Here is a 14,414-nt window from a genome sequence, read left to right as displayed (position 1 = left end):
ATACACACACAGCAGAATACTTACAAGAAGTAGCAGTAAAAGGTATAAAACTGTGGGGAAAAAATCAAATGTCTAGTACGCAGCTTGGTCACAGACAATGCTGCAAATGTATCTAAGATGAGAAAAAATTAGTTAGAAGAGAGTCCCAAATTAATAACATACGGTTGCAGTGCTCATTTGATGCACCTCCTAGCCAAAGACTTCAGTGTTCCAAAAATAAAGGCTAATGTTGTTGAAATTGCAACATTACTTCCGTAACAACCACTTTGCAGCAGCTGCTCTGAAAAAAGTGGGAGGAACCAAGCTAACTCTCCCACAAGATGTGCGATGCAACTCAGTAGTGGACTATTTTGAGCACTATATCAAGAACTGGCCTAATCTGATGACAGTTTGTGAACAAAATCGTGAAAAAATAGATGGCACTGTCGCAGCCGAAGTTCTCAACATTGGGCTTAAGAGAAATGTTGAACACATGCTGAGTACTCTGAAGCCTATTTCTGTAGCCGTGAACAAAATGCAGGGAAATAGCTGTTTTATTGCTGACATCTCTATATAATTTTCTTGCAAATATTCTCAATAAAAATAAAAATAATAATTGGAAATATACCAATCTCCTAGAACTGGAAGGGACCTTGAAAGGTCATCAAGTCCAGCCCCCTGCCTTCACTAGCAGGACCAAGTACTGATTTTTGTCCCAGATCCCTAAGTGGCCCCCTCAAAGATTGAACTCACAATCCTGGGTTTAGCAGGCCAATGCTCAAACCACTGAGCTATCTACTCAGTACCAGTGTCAAACCTTAACTGCTGAAGAAAAGGAATTGGCTATGACATAGACATCCAGCAATCATCCCTCCATAATGCCAACTATAATAAACTTCAGAGCTAAGGGTGAACCATTCAAGAAATATATGTTTGCTGATGATGTTTTAAAGAAAATTACACCAGTGAACTGGTGGAAGTCACTTAAGCACTTGGATTCAGAGACTGTTGAAGTGATAATCTCACTTTTAACTGCAGTAGCTTCTTCTGCCGGTGTAGAAAGAATATTTTCTTCCTTTGGACTAATTCATTCCAAATTGATAAATCGTTTGGGACCTGAAAAAGCAGGAAAGCTTGTTTTTCCTTTTCCAGATTATGAACAAACAAGAAAATGAAGGTGAAGATGACTGAGTTAGCTGCAGAAGCCAATATTTTAAGTTTCTCATGTTGACCTGGCTGACATAGTTGATTTAATTTTTGTTGGGTTTTTTTAATATTTCATTTAACTATTTTAGTTAAAAACAATTTTAACAAAAACAAACCTGATTTTTAAAAACTTGAATGTTTAACTAAATTCAAAAATTCATATGCTTGCTTTGTTAAAATATATGTTTGCTGTTGAAGAAAAAATCCAAAACATATAACGTTGTTGTTTTAGTTAAATACAATTTAAATGTCTGTCTGGTGATGTTCTCCTCCTAATATAGCATGGCAAGAAAGTCCTCCAAATATTAATGATTAACCTGTTGAATTGGAGATTGTTCACCTCCCAGTGATTTCATAAATATTTGCTTCAATTACCTTTGGTAAATGAAATAACCAATCATTCATTTTCTGATATAGCTGTAAAACTAATCTGAAAAGTTTTTGAAATAGATCACTTTAAAAATGTATAGTGTGTACCTTCTAAATATGAAACCTATATCTATCTCTAAGTTGTGAAGAATATGTATTAAGGTTATAACAACCAACAAGAATGCACTTTTATGTAGAAAGCCATGATTAAATCTAGTCTTCCTGACTAGTGATTTAAATCATTTCCACTCTGGAATCTCTCCTTAGGCTTTGAGCCTAAGTGTACATTGAGCAGAGATTTCAAGGAGGCTACAGCAGCCCCTTTACCAACTTGCCTACAGGCAATACCAAGCCACATGCCACATGCTTTTGTACACACAAAGTAGAACTTAGATATTTGGGATGTTAGGAAAAAATTAGATCCAAAGTTTAGGGGTGGTTGATTTGATTTGGCTCCATTGTAAGGATAGGAGAAAGTTGCAAATCTGGATCTAAGTTCGAATTCTAACCCCCACATTTATGCAATCTTTCATTGTGGCTTAACACGTTTTAGTGAAAACTAGGAAACTCTCAATTTCCAAGAACTAAGGCCAAATTTTTCAAAACCTGTTCTCCTCAAGTTAGGCTTCTAAATTAAAAGGGAACTGACTTTCAGAGGTGCTTACAGCTCCTGTTAACTTCTGTGGAGGATATAGATCAGGGATAGGCAACGTATGGCACATGTGCCAAAGGCGGCACGCAAGCTGATTTTCAGTGGCATTCACACTGCCCGGGTCCTGGCCACTGGTCTGGGGGGGCTCAACATTTTAAAAACCTTATTTACTTTACATACAGCAATAGTTTAGTTATATATTATAGACTTATAGAAAGAGACCTTCTAAAAACATTAAAATGTATTACTGGCATGCAAAACCTTAAATTAGAGTGAATAATTGAAGATTTGGCATAGCACTTCTGAAAGATTGCTGACTTCTGATACAGATGCTCAGAACTTCTAACAAATCAGGACACACACACTCACACACACACACTCCTGGGGGGGAGGCACGAGGAGAAAGAAACACAACCTCGCTATGGGTTAAGGTGCCTAACAAAGACCTGTGTTTGACAAGATCAGCCTGTGCCTATGTGTTTTGCATATCACTTGTTTTACCAGGATTTCATGCCTTTACCACTGGTATAGAAATGCACGTTTTTAAAAGCACAAAATGAAGGAAAATTAATTATTCTGATGACTCTATCTGCATGTTAAAGTAACAAAGATCAGTAAGGAAGGAAAATAAATGACATTCAAATTGATATGAATTAATTATTTATTGTGTAAAATGCCATGAGATATACAATTATGTATTATATTTTTAATTGACAAAACAATTTAAAATTTTGCTCCAGAACCACAAAGTTTTAAATACCTGATGTAGTGTGGCCAATTTTCACAATTTTATCATGATTCTTGCAAGATTTTTTTCTTAAAGCCCAGATCCGGGAGTCATGCCATTATGTGAAAACATCAGCATTCTTTTTTTTTTTTAAGATACATTTCTGGTACCTCTGGCTGCACAAGAACCAGAAGGAAATGAAGAGAACCCAGCTATTTTTTTTATTTAAATTTAATTTTAAAAATGCTATGATTTATTCTCAATCTCATCATTTTTGAACATTCAAGATGGATGATACCATAGCTGCCCCATAACACAGAGGGATTCTAGTTTGCCATTAATGAGAAGCAGTAGCACAGAAATATAGAAGAACACAGTAGACAGCCAGACAGTTAGCAAAACAACACAATGAGAAAGCCAAACATAACAGATAGATGTTTACAGTGATGAGAGACTGAAGATTTAAGCAAGGTTCTTTTATTTTAAAAGATGTATACAACTGGCATGAACCATTTCAAAGTTTTTAGATACTGAATGCGGAGAAGGGGTGTAGCCATGCACACACTCAGGGCTCTATAACCCCAGAAGAAGGTTAGTACCATAAACAACAGTTATTAGATTATGAAGTACAAGTCAGGCCAAAAATCCAAGCAGAGAAGAGTCAGAACCAAAATGTCCGAGTAAACACCCATACATTTCTATTAAATTTTGCAACTGATTACTAATTTTTTGGCGGGGAGGGAGTCAAAATACAGATCCATATCTGAGCCAAGTGCCCTCGTTTCAAAACCTTGAATGGAAATTAACATTACTATCCTCTACCTATATGGTAATGATCATGATTTACATCTCTATGATGCCTTTCATTCAGAAGAATCCAAAAATTGCTTCCCAAACTGAAATAGTTTCCACTCACCTTTTTTTTTTGCTATACGCATGACTGAGATATGCATGACTGGGATAGGACTGGGATAGGGCTTGTTTCCAACTACATAATCCCTTTGTTACAGGCTCCACCCCAACTACGATGCACAGCAGTGTTCTCTGAAATGCCAGCAGTTCAAAAAAGGTTGTACCATATATGTGGTGCAACACTATGTGGCTGTTTTGCATCACATTCCTAAAGAAGTCAATTAAACAGCAGGCAAGTAGTTAAAGCAGGATTTTGAATTTTCCCCTTAATACTTTGTTTGGTAGATAATCTTCCAGCCAGTAGTATATATTTTTGAAATTGCATCAAAAGATTTTTTTTTTTTAAAGAAAAACCTAATTTAGCACAGTTTTTGAGTAAATGTTGATGTGTAAGGTCACCAGAACAAATCTTTTAAAAAGTGGAGGAATTCTATTGGACAAGACTACAGCTTTGTATAAATAAGTATTTAATAGAGATTGGCCCAACCAAAATCCTAAATCTAAATATCTCAAAATTTGGAAGCAAATTAAATTCAAACCTATTGCTAAATTTTTCAAATGGTCTTTTGTCTTTGTAATGGATCAAATTAAAACCCCAAAGTGAACTCATTACTTGAGAACCCCTCTAACATTTGGATAGCAAGAGATGTGCCAGTCCTAAAAAGTGCATATCTAGGAAACATCACAATACCCTTTTTTACAAAGTTTACAAAAAGTTCACATAAGCCAGATCAATAACTTTAGCAGCAGTCAATATTCATGCTTTAGACCTTTTATGACCTTTTGTGGATTAATTAATTCCACAAAGCAAAGTGTGTTGCACTGTGATTCCTGGGAAATACACTAAAGAAGCAGGAAAAGCACAAGTTACCCTGAATTGTTTATTTTCTATTAAAAACCAGTTACAGCGATCCAGCTTTTGTGCGTAGGTGGCATCTGGCTCCACGGTAGAAGTGAGAAAGCTAAACTAAGTTTCATTTTCTGTTTCTCACTTCTCACAGATGTATGTCAGTGCTAGAAAGCACAAACAGAAACTTAAGGGAATGGAAACTGGAGCAGTGCAAACCAGATACGTCTGAACTCATGTTCAGCTAACTGAGTCACCATAGTTGTCATACACAGAAACCTGTAAAGATCATTTTTATAAGGCTGATACACCCTTATATATGTTCCCCCCAACATCAGCAAAGAACAATTCCCAACTATCATAATCAGACCCAAATGAGCTTAAATGATAGTCACCCATTGAAATACCTTCATGCTCATCTCCTTCATCACCATTACAGCACTTAGATGATATCATGTGCTTGGCAGCCAATGTTTGCAGGTCAATGTGGCTTAGGAGTCTAAGTCCTTCTCGGTAAACTTTTAGCATTGCAAAATCTCCAGAGACCGCGATTGTTGAAACCATAGTCCCACTTCCCCTACAGTCCGGCACTGATAAGCTTAGCAGTCACACTCTAGGTGTGAGAAACGGAAGGGGTGAATCAGCCCAAGAGCAGCAAAAACTGACAGTTTGTAAATTAATATAAGCCAGTATGGTACAGGTTGAAAATAGAAATGGAAAAACAAAAAGCAGGATAACTGAGGGATAGCATTCATGGGAACTTTGAATAACAAATCAAGGCAGCTTCCACAACCTCCCTAGGCAGTCTGTTCCACTGTCCTACTATTCTTACAGTTAGGAAGTTTTCCCTGAGATTTAATCTAAATTTGCTATGCTGTAGTTTGAACCCATTGCCTCTTTTCTTGCCTTCTGTGGCAAAAGAGAACAGCTTTTCCCCATTTCCTTTATGGCGGCCTTTCAAGTATTTGAAGACAGCTATCATATCCCCCCTTAATCTCCTCTTTTCCAAACTGAACATACCCAGTTACTTCAGCCTTTGCTCATATGGTTTGCATTCCATCCCTTCGATCATCTTTGTCACTTGCCTCTGGATCCTTTCCAGTTCCTCTACATCCTTTCTATACATTGGTTACCAAAACTGGACACAGTACTCCATCTGAGGCCTAACCAGCACCAAACAGAGTGGTACTACCGCCTCCCATGACATGTATGCTACGCCTCTGTTAATGCAACCCAAAATTGGATTTGCTTTTTTTGGAACAGCATCGCATTGTTGACTCATGTTGAGGTTATGATCCACTACAAGTCCAAGATCCCTCTCAGAAGTGCTGCTGCCAAGCCAGTTATCCCCCATTCTGTACTTGTGCATTTGATTTTTCTTCCCTAAATATAGCACCTTATATTTGTCTTTGCTGAGTTTCATTTTGTTGTCTATAGTCCCAGTTCTCCAATTTATCAAGATCCCGTTGAATTTTAGCTATATCCTCCTAAGTGTTTGCAACTCCCCCCAGTTTTGTGTCATCTGCAAATGTCATCAGTAGGCTCTCTATTCCTACATCTAAGTCATTAATAAAGATGTTAAATAATACTGGATGCAGAATAGACTCCTGTGGAACTCCGCTCGAGACTTCCTTCCAATCTGACATCATTCCATTAAGAGTTACTCATTTTTTGCTGTTGTTTAGCCAATTATGTATCCACTTAATGGTAGTTCCACAGAGCCCACATTTCTCCAGCTTACTTATCAGAATGTCATGTGGGACTGTGTCAAAAGCCTTGCTAAAGTCCAAGTACATTATGTCCACTGCATTTCCCCTATTCAAACCAAACCAGTCACCCTGCCAAAGAAGTAAATCAAGCTGGTTTGGCATGATTTGTTCTTAGTAAATCCAGGCTGGCTGCTAGTGATCACGCCTGTACATGTTCTTGTTATAACTGCCGTGCAGGAGTTCTTTTGGCTTTGAGAATCATCAGGAATGCTGCAAAGGCAGCAGATTCAACCCCAGGAGAAATGGGAGGGAAGGTCATTAGATCATTCACCAAATTATTGCTCTAACCAATCAAGGAGCAGTACTGACAAACTCCAAAGACAGTCCCAGAAATTCCTCTTTAGCCAGCACATAAGATGTGCACAAACTCAAATAAGAGCTTGTGATGTTGCACTCTATATGATTTTATGAAAATATTCTAATGAGTGTGAATGTAATGTAACTGGAATATGATTCATGCAAAAGGTCTCTTGTAAGGCATCATTACAAAGCTTAAAATCTACTGAGTGTGGTCATCCTATTTGTATAAATGTATCACTCTTGTATCTGAAGCTAGAAATATGAAATGTAAATCTGAGGTCCTATTGTAGTTATGCAAAGTGTGGGCCATTAATGGTGGTTTGAAACCTTGATGGCTCCCATCAACCAGGACAAGTGACAGTGGATGGCTCTGTTTGCTTGCAGGCCTTCCTGTGAGTCAGGCTGGGAAGAATGAGGGCTTGGAGTCTTACAGTGACATGTGATCATGTCACCTGAACTGGATTCCATCTCTAACCTGGTGCTTTTCCATTTAGAAGGAAGGGTGGGAACCCAGAGAGTGACAAAGGATTTCCACCTTGTGCAAAAGATATATAAGGGGGTGGAACAGAACAAAGGGGGTTGTAGTCATGAGAAATCCCCTAGCTACCACCTGAGCTGGAACAAGGGCTGTACAAGGGGAAAGGATTGTGCCCAGACTAGGAAGGTGTCCAGTCTGTGATAGAAGCTTACTGAAACATCTCTGAGGGTGAGATTTTAGCTGTAATCACTTTCTTACTGTATTAGACTTAGACTTGCGTGTTTTATTTTATTTGGCTTAGTAATTCACTTTGTTCTGTCTGTTATTACTTGGAACCAGTTAAATCCTACTTTTTGTATTTAATAAAATCACTTTTTACTTAGTAATTAACCCAGAGTATGTATTAATACCTGGGGGGGGGGGCAAACAGCTGTGCATCTTTCTCTATCAGTGTTATAGAGAGCGAACAATTTATGAGTTTACCCTGTGTCAGCTTTATACAGGGTAAAACAGATTTATTTGGGGTTTGGACCCCATTGGGAGCTGGGTATAGGAGTGCTGGAGAAGGAGCACATCTTAAGCAGTTTTCAGTTAAGCCTGCAGCTTTTGGGGGACATTGTTCAGACCTGGGTCTGTGTTTGTAGCAGGCTAGTGTGTCAGGCGCAAACCAGGCAGGGCACTGAAGTCCCAAGCTGCCAGGGAAAACAGGCTCAGGAGTAGTCTCAGCACATCAGGTGGAAGTCCCAAAGGGGGTTTCTGTGATCCAACCCATTACAGAGCTATTCTAATATTTCAGAGTTCAAACAACAGCTACAGAAACCCTCAAGTCTGCATGAATAAAGAGACCACCCACCACTGTAGAGGCAGAAAAATTCCTGTTCTTAGCCCAGAGAAAGGACTCAGCTCAATTTCCTCCTGTCTCCCCACGCTAGTTTCATGAAACTTCTTAAAGTGTCTCAGCTGCTTTGAAACTAATTGCTTCCTGAGATGCACATAATTTCCACTATCACTATAATATGTACAAGACCTGAGAATAGAACAGGTACCACAGAAAAGCCACACCATATATTTTCATTAAGCTTCAGAACGTACCAGTTTAACTAGCAGAATTCTAAGAGATCTACAACTGAGTACAGGACTACTATACCAAATTATTGATATTGACTTTGGGCCTGGGTTCTAGGAGCAGAGGCAACTCCTGGATGGAGCTAAGTGCTTTTAACTGAGTTTGAGACTTGAGGGTGCTTCAGCATCTCCCACCATCAAGCCCATAGCTTTCATTCAGATTGCAATAGTTTCAAGGAACAACTGATTCGGTAAAATGTGAGCTAATTTTGTAATAGAAAAACTTACTAACATAAAGCATAGTAAAAGTGACTGGAATTATTAATTATTAAATTTATTATCCATACAGTACCCAAAACTTGCTTGGTGCTTTATAGTCAATAAAATAGATACTGCTCCTACACTGAAGAACTTACCATCCAATTGTGGGCTTTGTGCAACAGGTAACAGTTACAAAGTTGTGCATGGGCTGCTGGAGGTTGGTTATGGCATGCTGGAAGGTGTTAAAGGATATCATCAAGCAGCTCTTTGATATTCAATCACAGATCTTGTTAAAGCCAATGGATGTGCTAAGCACATGGAAGGAGCATTTAAGCCCCTTTACAAGTGATATAGCTGGAAACAATAGAAGCCCACTGCCCAAGGCAATGGTCCATAGAGCAAGACCTGATTAGAAGTTAACAACAGGGCCAAGAGGTTCCAGGATCACAAATATGGAGGCTAGGGGAATGTTTGGGAAGCTATGTGTGTGTGTGAGACAGACAAAAAAGTGATCAGACAGAGAGAGAAGCAGTTGTGAGCATGGACCTGAGAAGGAAAAGAGTGTAAGAACCTTCAGGAATGGAACCTGGGATCACAGGAATTCTGTGCTGCTGATGCCCCCATATCTCCACTGGAAGCGTAGAGTGGGCTCCCACAGGAGACCTCTGTGAGGCTGGGCTTGGCAGGAAATGCCACCCAGCAAGACCTGAGTGGCAGACCATCGTTGCTACTGATTGGCTGGTACCAGTACTTAAATCAAGAAGCCATGACAGGAAGCTGTCTAAGCAACAACATAAACTGCCTGCCTGTTTCCAATCCAGACCTTGTTTGCGATAGACCCTAGACTCTGCCTTCTGACCCTGGTTTGTCCTTGGCTTTGCTCTTCCATTGCTGTCTGTAACCTGGTGCCTCACCCTGCTCTCCTGGTAAGCTAAACCTGACTGCCTCTGATGCTTGAACCTTGGTTTGCCCTCTGGCCTCTCTCATACTCTGACCTCCCAGTACCTGACTCGGCCTGACTCCTGCTCTGACCACTAAATCTGACTGCCCTCATCCTGATCCTGACAAAGAGAGAGACAGCTTCTGGTGATACAGAACTGAGTGGAGGAGCAGACTTGGAAATTAGGAGCACGGAAACAGCCTGCTGTTTGTTTCTACTGTGCTCAGGGAAACAGGATTTTATGTATATTCTCTGTAAATAAACAGGATTGAACCATAAAATATACCCGATTTGTGTGAGCCATTTATTCTGTGAAAACAACCCTACAAGGCCCCTAAATGCTCAGACAAAAGAAATAACAATATAACAAAATGGAAGCGAGGACCGGGGTTACCATGTCACGTGGTTACTCAGGTATGTTATACATACATCTTAAGTCGTCCTATATACACAACTTGTGTATTATGTTTTTGCTACCCAATTTTTTTTTTACTGTCACCATTTCAATGATTCCCACTGATAGTTTTTGCTACATTAAATATACATTCATAGTAGTATGTTACAGATATTCAGCTGTACAGTATTTTACATCATGAGCATGAATGTTCTTTACGCTCTAATGCAGTCAATAAAATATCACAGGAACTTGAAAGTAAAAAAGTTGTAAATTAGTTAGTAGTTCAAAGCAGTTTCATTTCTTCTAGAAAAAAATAATACTGTCACATTCTTCCACTTATATTTTTGGATGTAAACTTAGATATCCATCTGAAAGAGCTACAGATAATTCTTGTCTAATCGCAGTAACCTTTTCTTCTGACTACCTTACAAAATAAATGGAGAACCCTTTCCAATGTTTTAGCCTAAAATCTATCTCAAAGAACTGAATAATAAGGGTCAAAAAACAAAACTGAAGTCAGTACTGGAAGGAAAAACTGGGTTGGGGAAGAATTCTCCCTATAGTTTCCTACAATTGTCATAATGTAACCAAGAGAAAAATATATTTTTAAGTTGGAGTTTTTCCCCATAGCTAAAAAGGTATGATCTTATGAATTAAGATAATTGTATGTTTAACCATAGAGGCATTTCTAAGATCATAAAGAGTTCTCAGTTATCCTAATGCTAAAAGTAAAATCCTGGCCCCACTGAAGCCAGCGGCAAAACTCCCATTGTGACTTTCACAGGGCCGGGATTTCACTGTAAATCCCTAATCTTTTTTCATCTTATGCTAGTGTAAATCTCTTTGCCTGTTCAGAGTCCCAAGAAGTCAAGGAGATCCCACACAGGTAAAGGAATCTGCACTAGTGGATCCTGATGCAAGGTCAGGGTGTAAGACAGAAAGAACACTCATTAAAATACTTCATGTTCCCTGGAATTGGCAAATCCACAAAGAAATAGCTAGAATTATACTCTGACTCTTAGAAAAGCATTTTTGAATGTAAAAATATATTTCTATTTGCAAAAGAATAGTCTAATCTATTTTCACATAAAGATAAGACTTATCGGGGGGTTTAATTATGAAGAATCTTTAATCAAATATGCATGTAACTATGTTTAAAAAGAAGATTTAATTAATAAAAAATAAAAAAAAATAAAACACACATGTAAAACAAAATTCTAAAGCTACCTACAAGTTCCATGTCTATCCTCAATTAAAATATGAAATCAATGGAAGAGTCTGAAACATATTTCGTTTAAAGACAGAAACTCTTCAGTTTAGAGCCCTTTAGATAGATGATTAAAATGTTCATTGTATGAAGGATCATTAAAATGAAATGTGGGAAAGTCATCTGTAACAGGCTGGATTTCCATGTCATTGAAAGGAAAGACTGCCCACGCTACCAACAGTGTGATTCTCTAGTACAATGATCTTTATAGCTGAGCATATGATCTACATCAGCGGTTCTTAAACTTCATTGCACTGCAACCCCCTTTTGAGAACAAAAATTACTACATGACCCCAGGTGTGGAGGGGGGAGTGGGGGAGGCAGAACCTGAGCCCCGCCACCCCAGGCTGAAGCCCCCAGGCTTCGGCTTCAGCCCTGGGCCCCAGAAAGTCTAACACTGGCCCAGGCGACCCAACTAAAATGCAGTCCTGACCCACTTTGGGGTCCCGACCCACAGTTTGAGAACCACTGATCTACATTCTCTCTTTTGGCCAGTGTATTGCTTTATAAAAAGAAAACAGCTTGTCCTGAAAGCAATTGTCCATTTTCATTGGACTTATACCTCAGAGTTAAGATTAATTGCTTACCATCTCTGCTCTACATAATTAAAATTCAAGTCATAAAAAATTTAAACAGGAGATATTTGTTCTCTTTATAAACTACACACATACATAATCTCCTATACACACACACAAAACAGATCACTTACCTAATAATTTCTTCTTTCTACAAATCATCATCACATTAGGTTACTTTTCACAGGGTCCCAACTGCCAGCCTACATGAGTAAATAAAATACATATCTTTAGAGCACTTACCAAATGATAGTATCTTGCACTGCTGTTTTATGTTTGATACGGTAAAATTATCAAATTAATTCTTATGGTATTTAGTTATTTATTGTTCATATTAGTTACTATATTGAATTAATATAGTTTTGCCTTTTCTAAAACTAGTTAGATATCAATAATTTGGTAAATATAAATAGAAGAAAAATCACGCAAATTATTTTGGTCCAGATTCTGGAATGTGCAGACATCCACTGGCTTCAATAAGAACAATATGTAAACATTCAAAGAGAATTTGGCCCATATATAGCTGGAGATTTATTTTTAAAAAATAGTAGTAGCGGAAGACTATAGAACAATAGCTAGTGTAGTCAATGTGCTGTTGCTATGATAATACTAAAATTTCCAAATCTGCAGAGCCACTCCTTTTTATAGCGCTGTTCATCAGAAATATTCTAGGTATTTCAGCAAATCTGCAAAGAAGTCTATTTACCACAGATCAAATTCAAAATTTAAAAATACGTCTCCCCCAACCCCAACATACACAGAATATTTACATTTTTATTAAGACAGAAGAAAATATTTTACAGTCTACTCAGAAGATCATTCAGAAATAAGTTTGTTCCAAGCATAGCCCATGCTCCTTGCGGCGTCTGACGTTGCTCCTCTGGCAAGCAGTATAGAAAGAGCACTTAAGTAGTAGTGGAGGTACTATGCTTTGTTAGTGCACAGCACAGCAGAGACAGTAAGACCTGCTATAACTACTGATCTTTTAACAAACATATTCTCAAAAAGGTGGAAATAGGCCCAAAACAAAACCATGGATGAGAAAATTAAAACTTCTACAGCCCAAGTCTGAGCATGGTGTTAGAGCTGCTCAGAAATATCATTTTGGCAACGTATGCTATTTCATCAAAGCCAAAGAATTTAGTGGAGATGTGCTGGTTTCCTTGAAACTTTCAGCACAAATTTGTTTTGGTGTGGTTGGTGGTGGAGGGGGTTAAGGTAGAGGGAGAAAGAGACAGACATTCTGTAATTGGGTCAAGTCCCTGCTCTGCCTGATTTGAAGTGATGTGGGATGAAAATCTCTGCTCTGAATCAGGCAAAGCAGGGACTTGAGTCTGGTCTCCCATAGCCCAGTCTCTTATCATCAGGGAACAAAGGGTAGGAATTAATGGTAAATTCTCAGAATGGAGAGGGGTAACTAGTGGTGTTTCCCCAAGGGTCAGTCCTAGGACCAATCCTATTCAACATATTCATAAATGATCTGGAGAAAGGGGTAAACAGTGAGATGGCTAAGTTTGCAGATGATACTAAACTACTCAAGATAGTTAAGACCAAAGCAGATTGTGAAGAACTTCAAAAAGATCTCACAAAACTAAGTGATTGGGCAACAAACTGGCAAATGAAATTTAATGTGGATAAATGTAAAGTAATGCACATTGGAAAAAATAACCCCAACTATACATACAACATGATGGGGGCTAATTTAGCTACAACGAGTCAGGAAAAAGATCTTGGAGTCATCGTGGATAGTTCTCTGAAGATGTCCACGCAGTGTGCAGAGGCGATCAAAAAAGCAAACAGGATGTTAGGAATCATTAAAAAGGGGATAGAGAATAAGACTGAGAATATATTATTGCCCTTATATAAATCCATGGTACGCCCACATCTCGAATACTGTGTACAGATGTGGTCTCCTCACCTCAAAAAAGATATTCTAGCACTAGAAAAGGTTCAGAAAAGGGCAACTAAAATGATTAGGGATTTAGAGAGGGTCCCATACGAGGAAAGATTAAAGAGGCTAGGACTCTTCAGCTTAGAAAAGAGAAGAGTAAGGGGGGATATGATAGAGGTATATAAAATCATGAGTGATGTTGAGAAAGTGGATAAGGAAAAGTTATTTACTTATTCCCATAATACAAGAACTAGGGGTCACCAAATGAAATTAATAGGCAGCAGGTTTAAAACAAATAAAAGGAAGTTCTTCTTCATGCAGCGCACAGTCAACTTGTGGAACTCCTTACCTGAGGAGGTTGTGAAGGCTAGGACTATAACAATGTTTAAAAGGGGACTGGATAAATTCATTGTGGCTAAGTCCATAAATGGCTATTAGCTAGGATGGGTAAGAATGGTGTCCCTAGCCTCTGTTGGTCAGAGGATGGAGATGGATGGCAGGAGAGAGATCATTTGATCATTGCCTGTTAGGTTCACTCCCTCTGGGGCACCTGGCATTGGCCACTGTCGGTAGACAGATACTGGGCTAGATGGACCTTTGGTCTGACCCGGTACGGCCGTTCTTATGTTCTTATCAGGCACTAGCCAGACATGTGCATGGTTTTGTTTGCATTCTACACTGGAACGAAAAAAAATTTAAAACCTCAAAATTTGCCATCAAATGGAATTGTCATTCTCCAGTCAGTTCTACCAGGGTTGTCTCCACCTGAAAAATGCTGA

General features: G+C 38.7%; 1 protein-coding gene across 1 annotated transcript in view; it reads right to left on the bottom strand.

Annotated features, from left to right (window-relative positions):
- ATP8B4 (ATPase phospholipid transporting 8B4 (putative)) overlaps positions 1-14,414 on the bottom strand; it is a 211,505-nt gene that overhangs the window by 161,212 nt on the left and 35,879 nt on the right. The window contains exon 6 of the mRNA XM_044979577.1: positions 11,879-11,947. Coding sequence (XP_044835512.1) covers positions 11,879-11,909 — 31 coding nt within the window. The 5' untranslated portion in view covers positions 11,910-11,947. The remainder of the gene's footprint in view (positions 1-11,878; positions 11,948-14,414) is intronic.

Source organism: Mauremys mutica, chromosome 11 (genome assembly GCF_020497125.1).
Source record: "Mauremys mutica isolate MM-2020 ecotype Southern chromosome 11, ASM2049712v1, whole genome shotgun sequence".
In the NCBI taxonomy this organism is placed as follows: Eukaryota; Metazoa; Chordata; order Testudines; family Geoemydidae; genus Mauremys; species Mauremys mutica.
The sequence above is the reverse complement of the archived record's forward strand: the minus strand, read 5'-3'. Positions and strand labels throughout refer to the sequence as shown.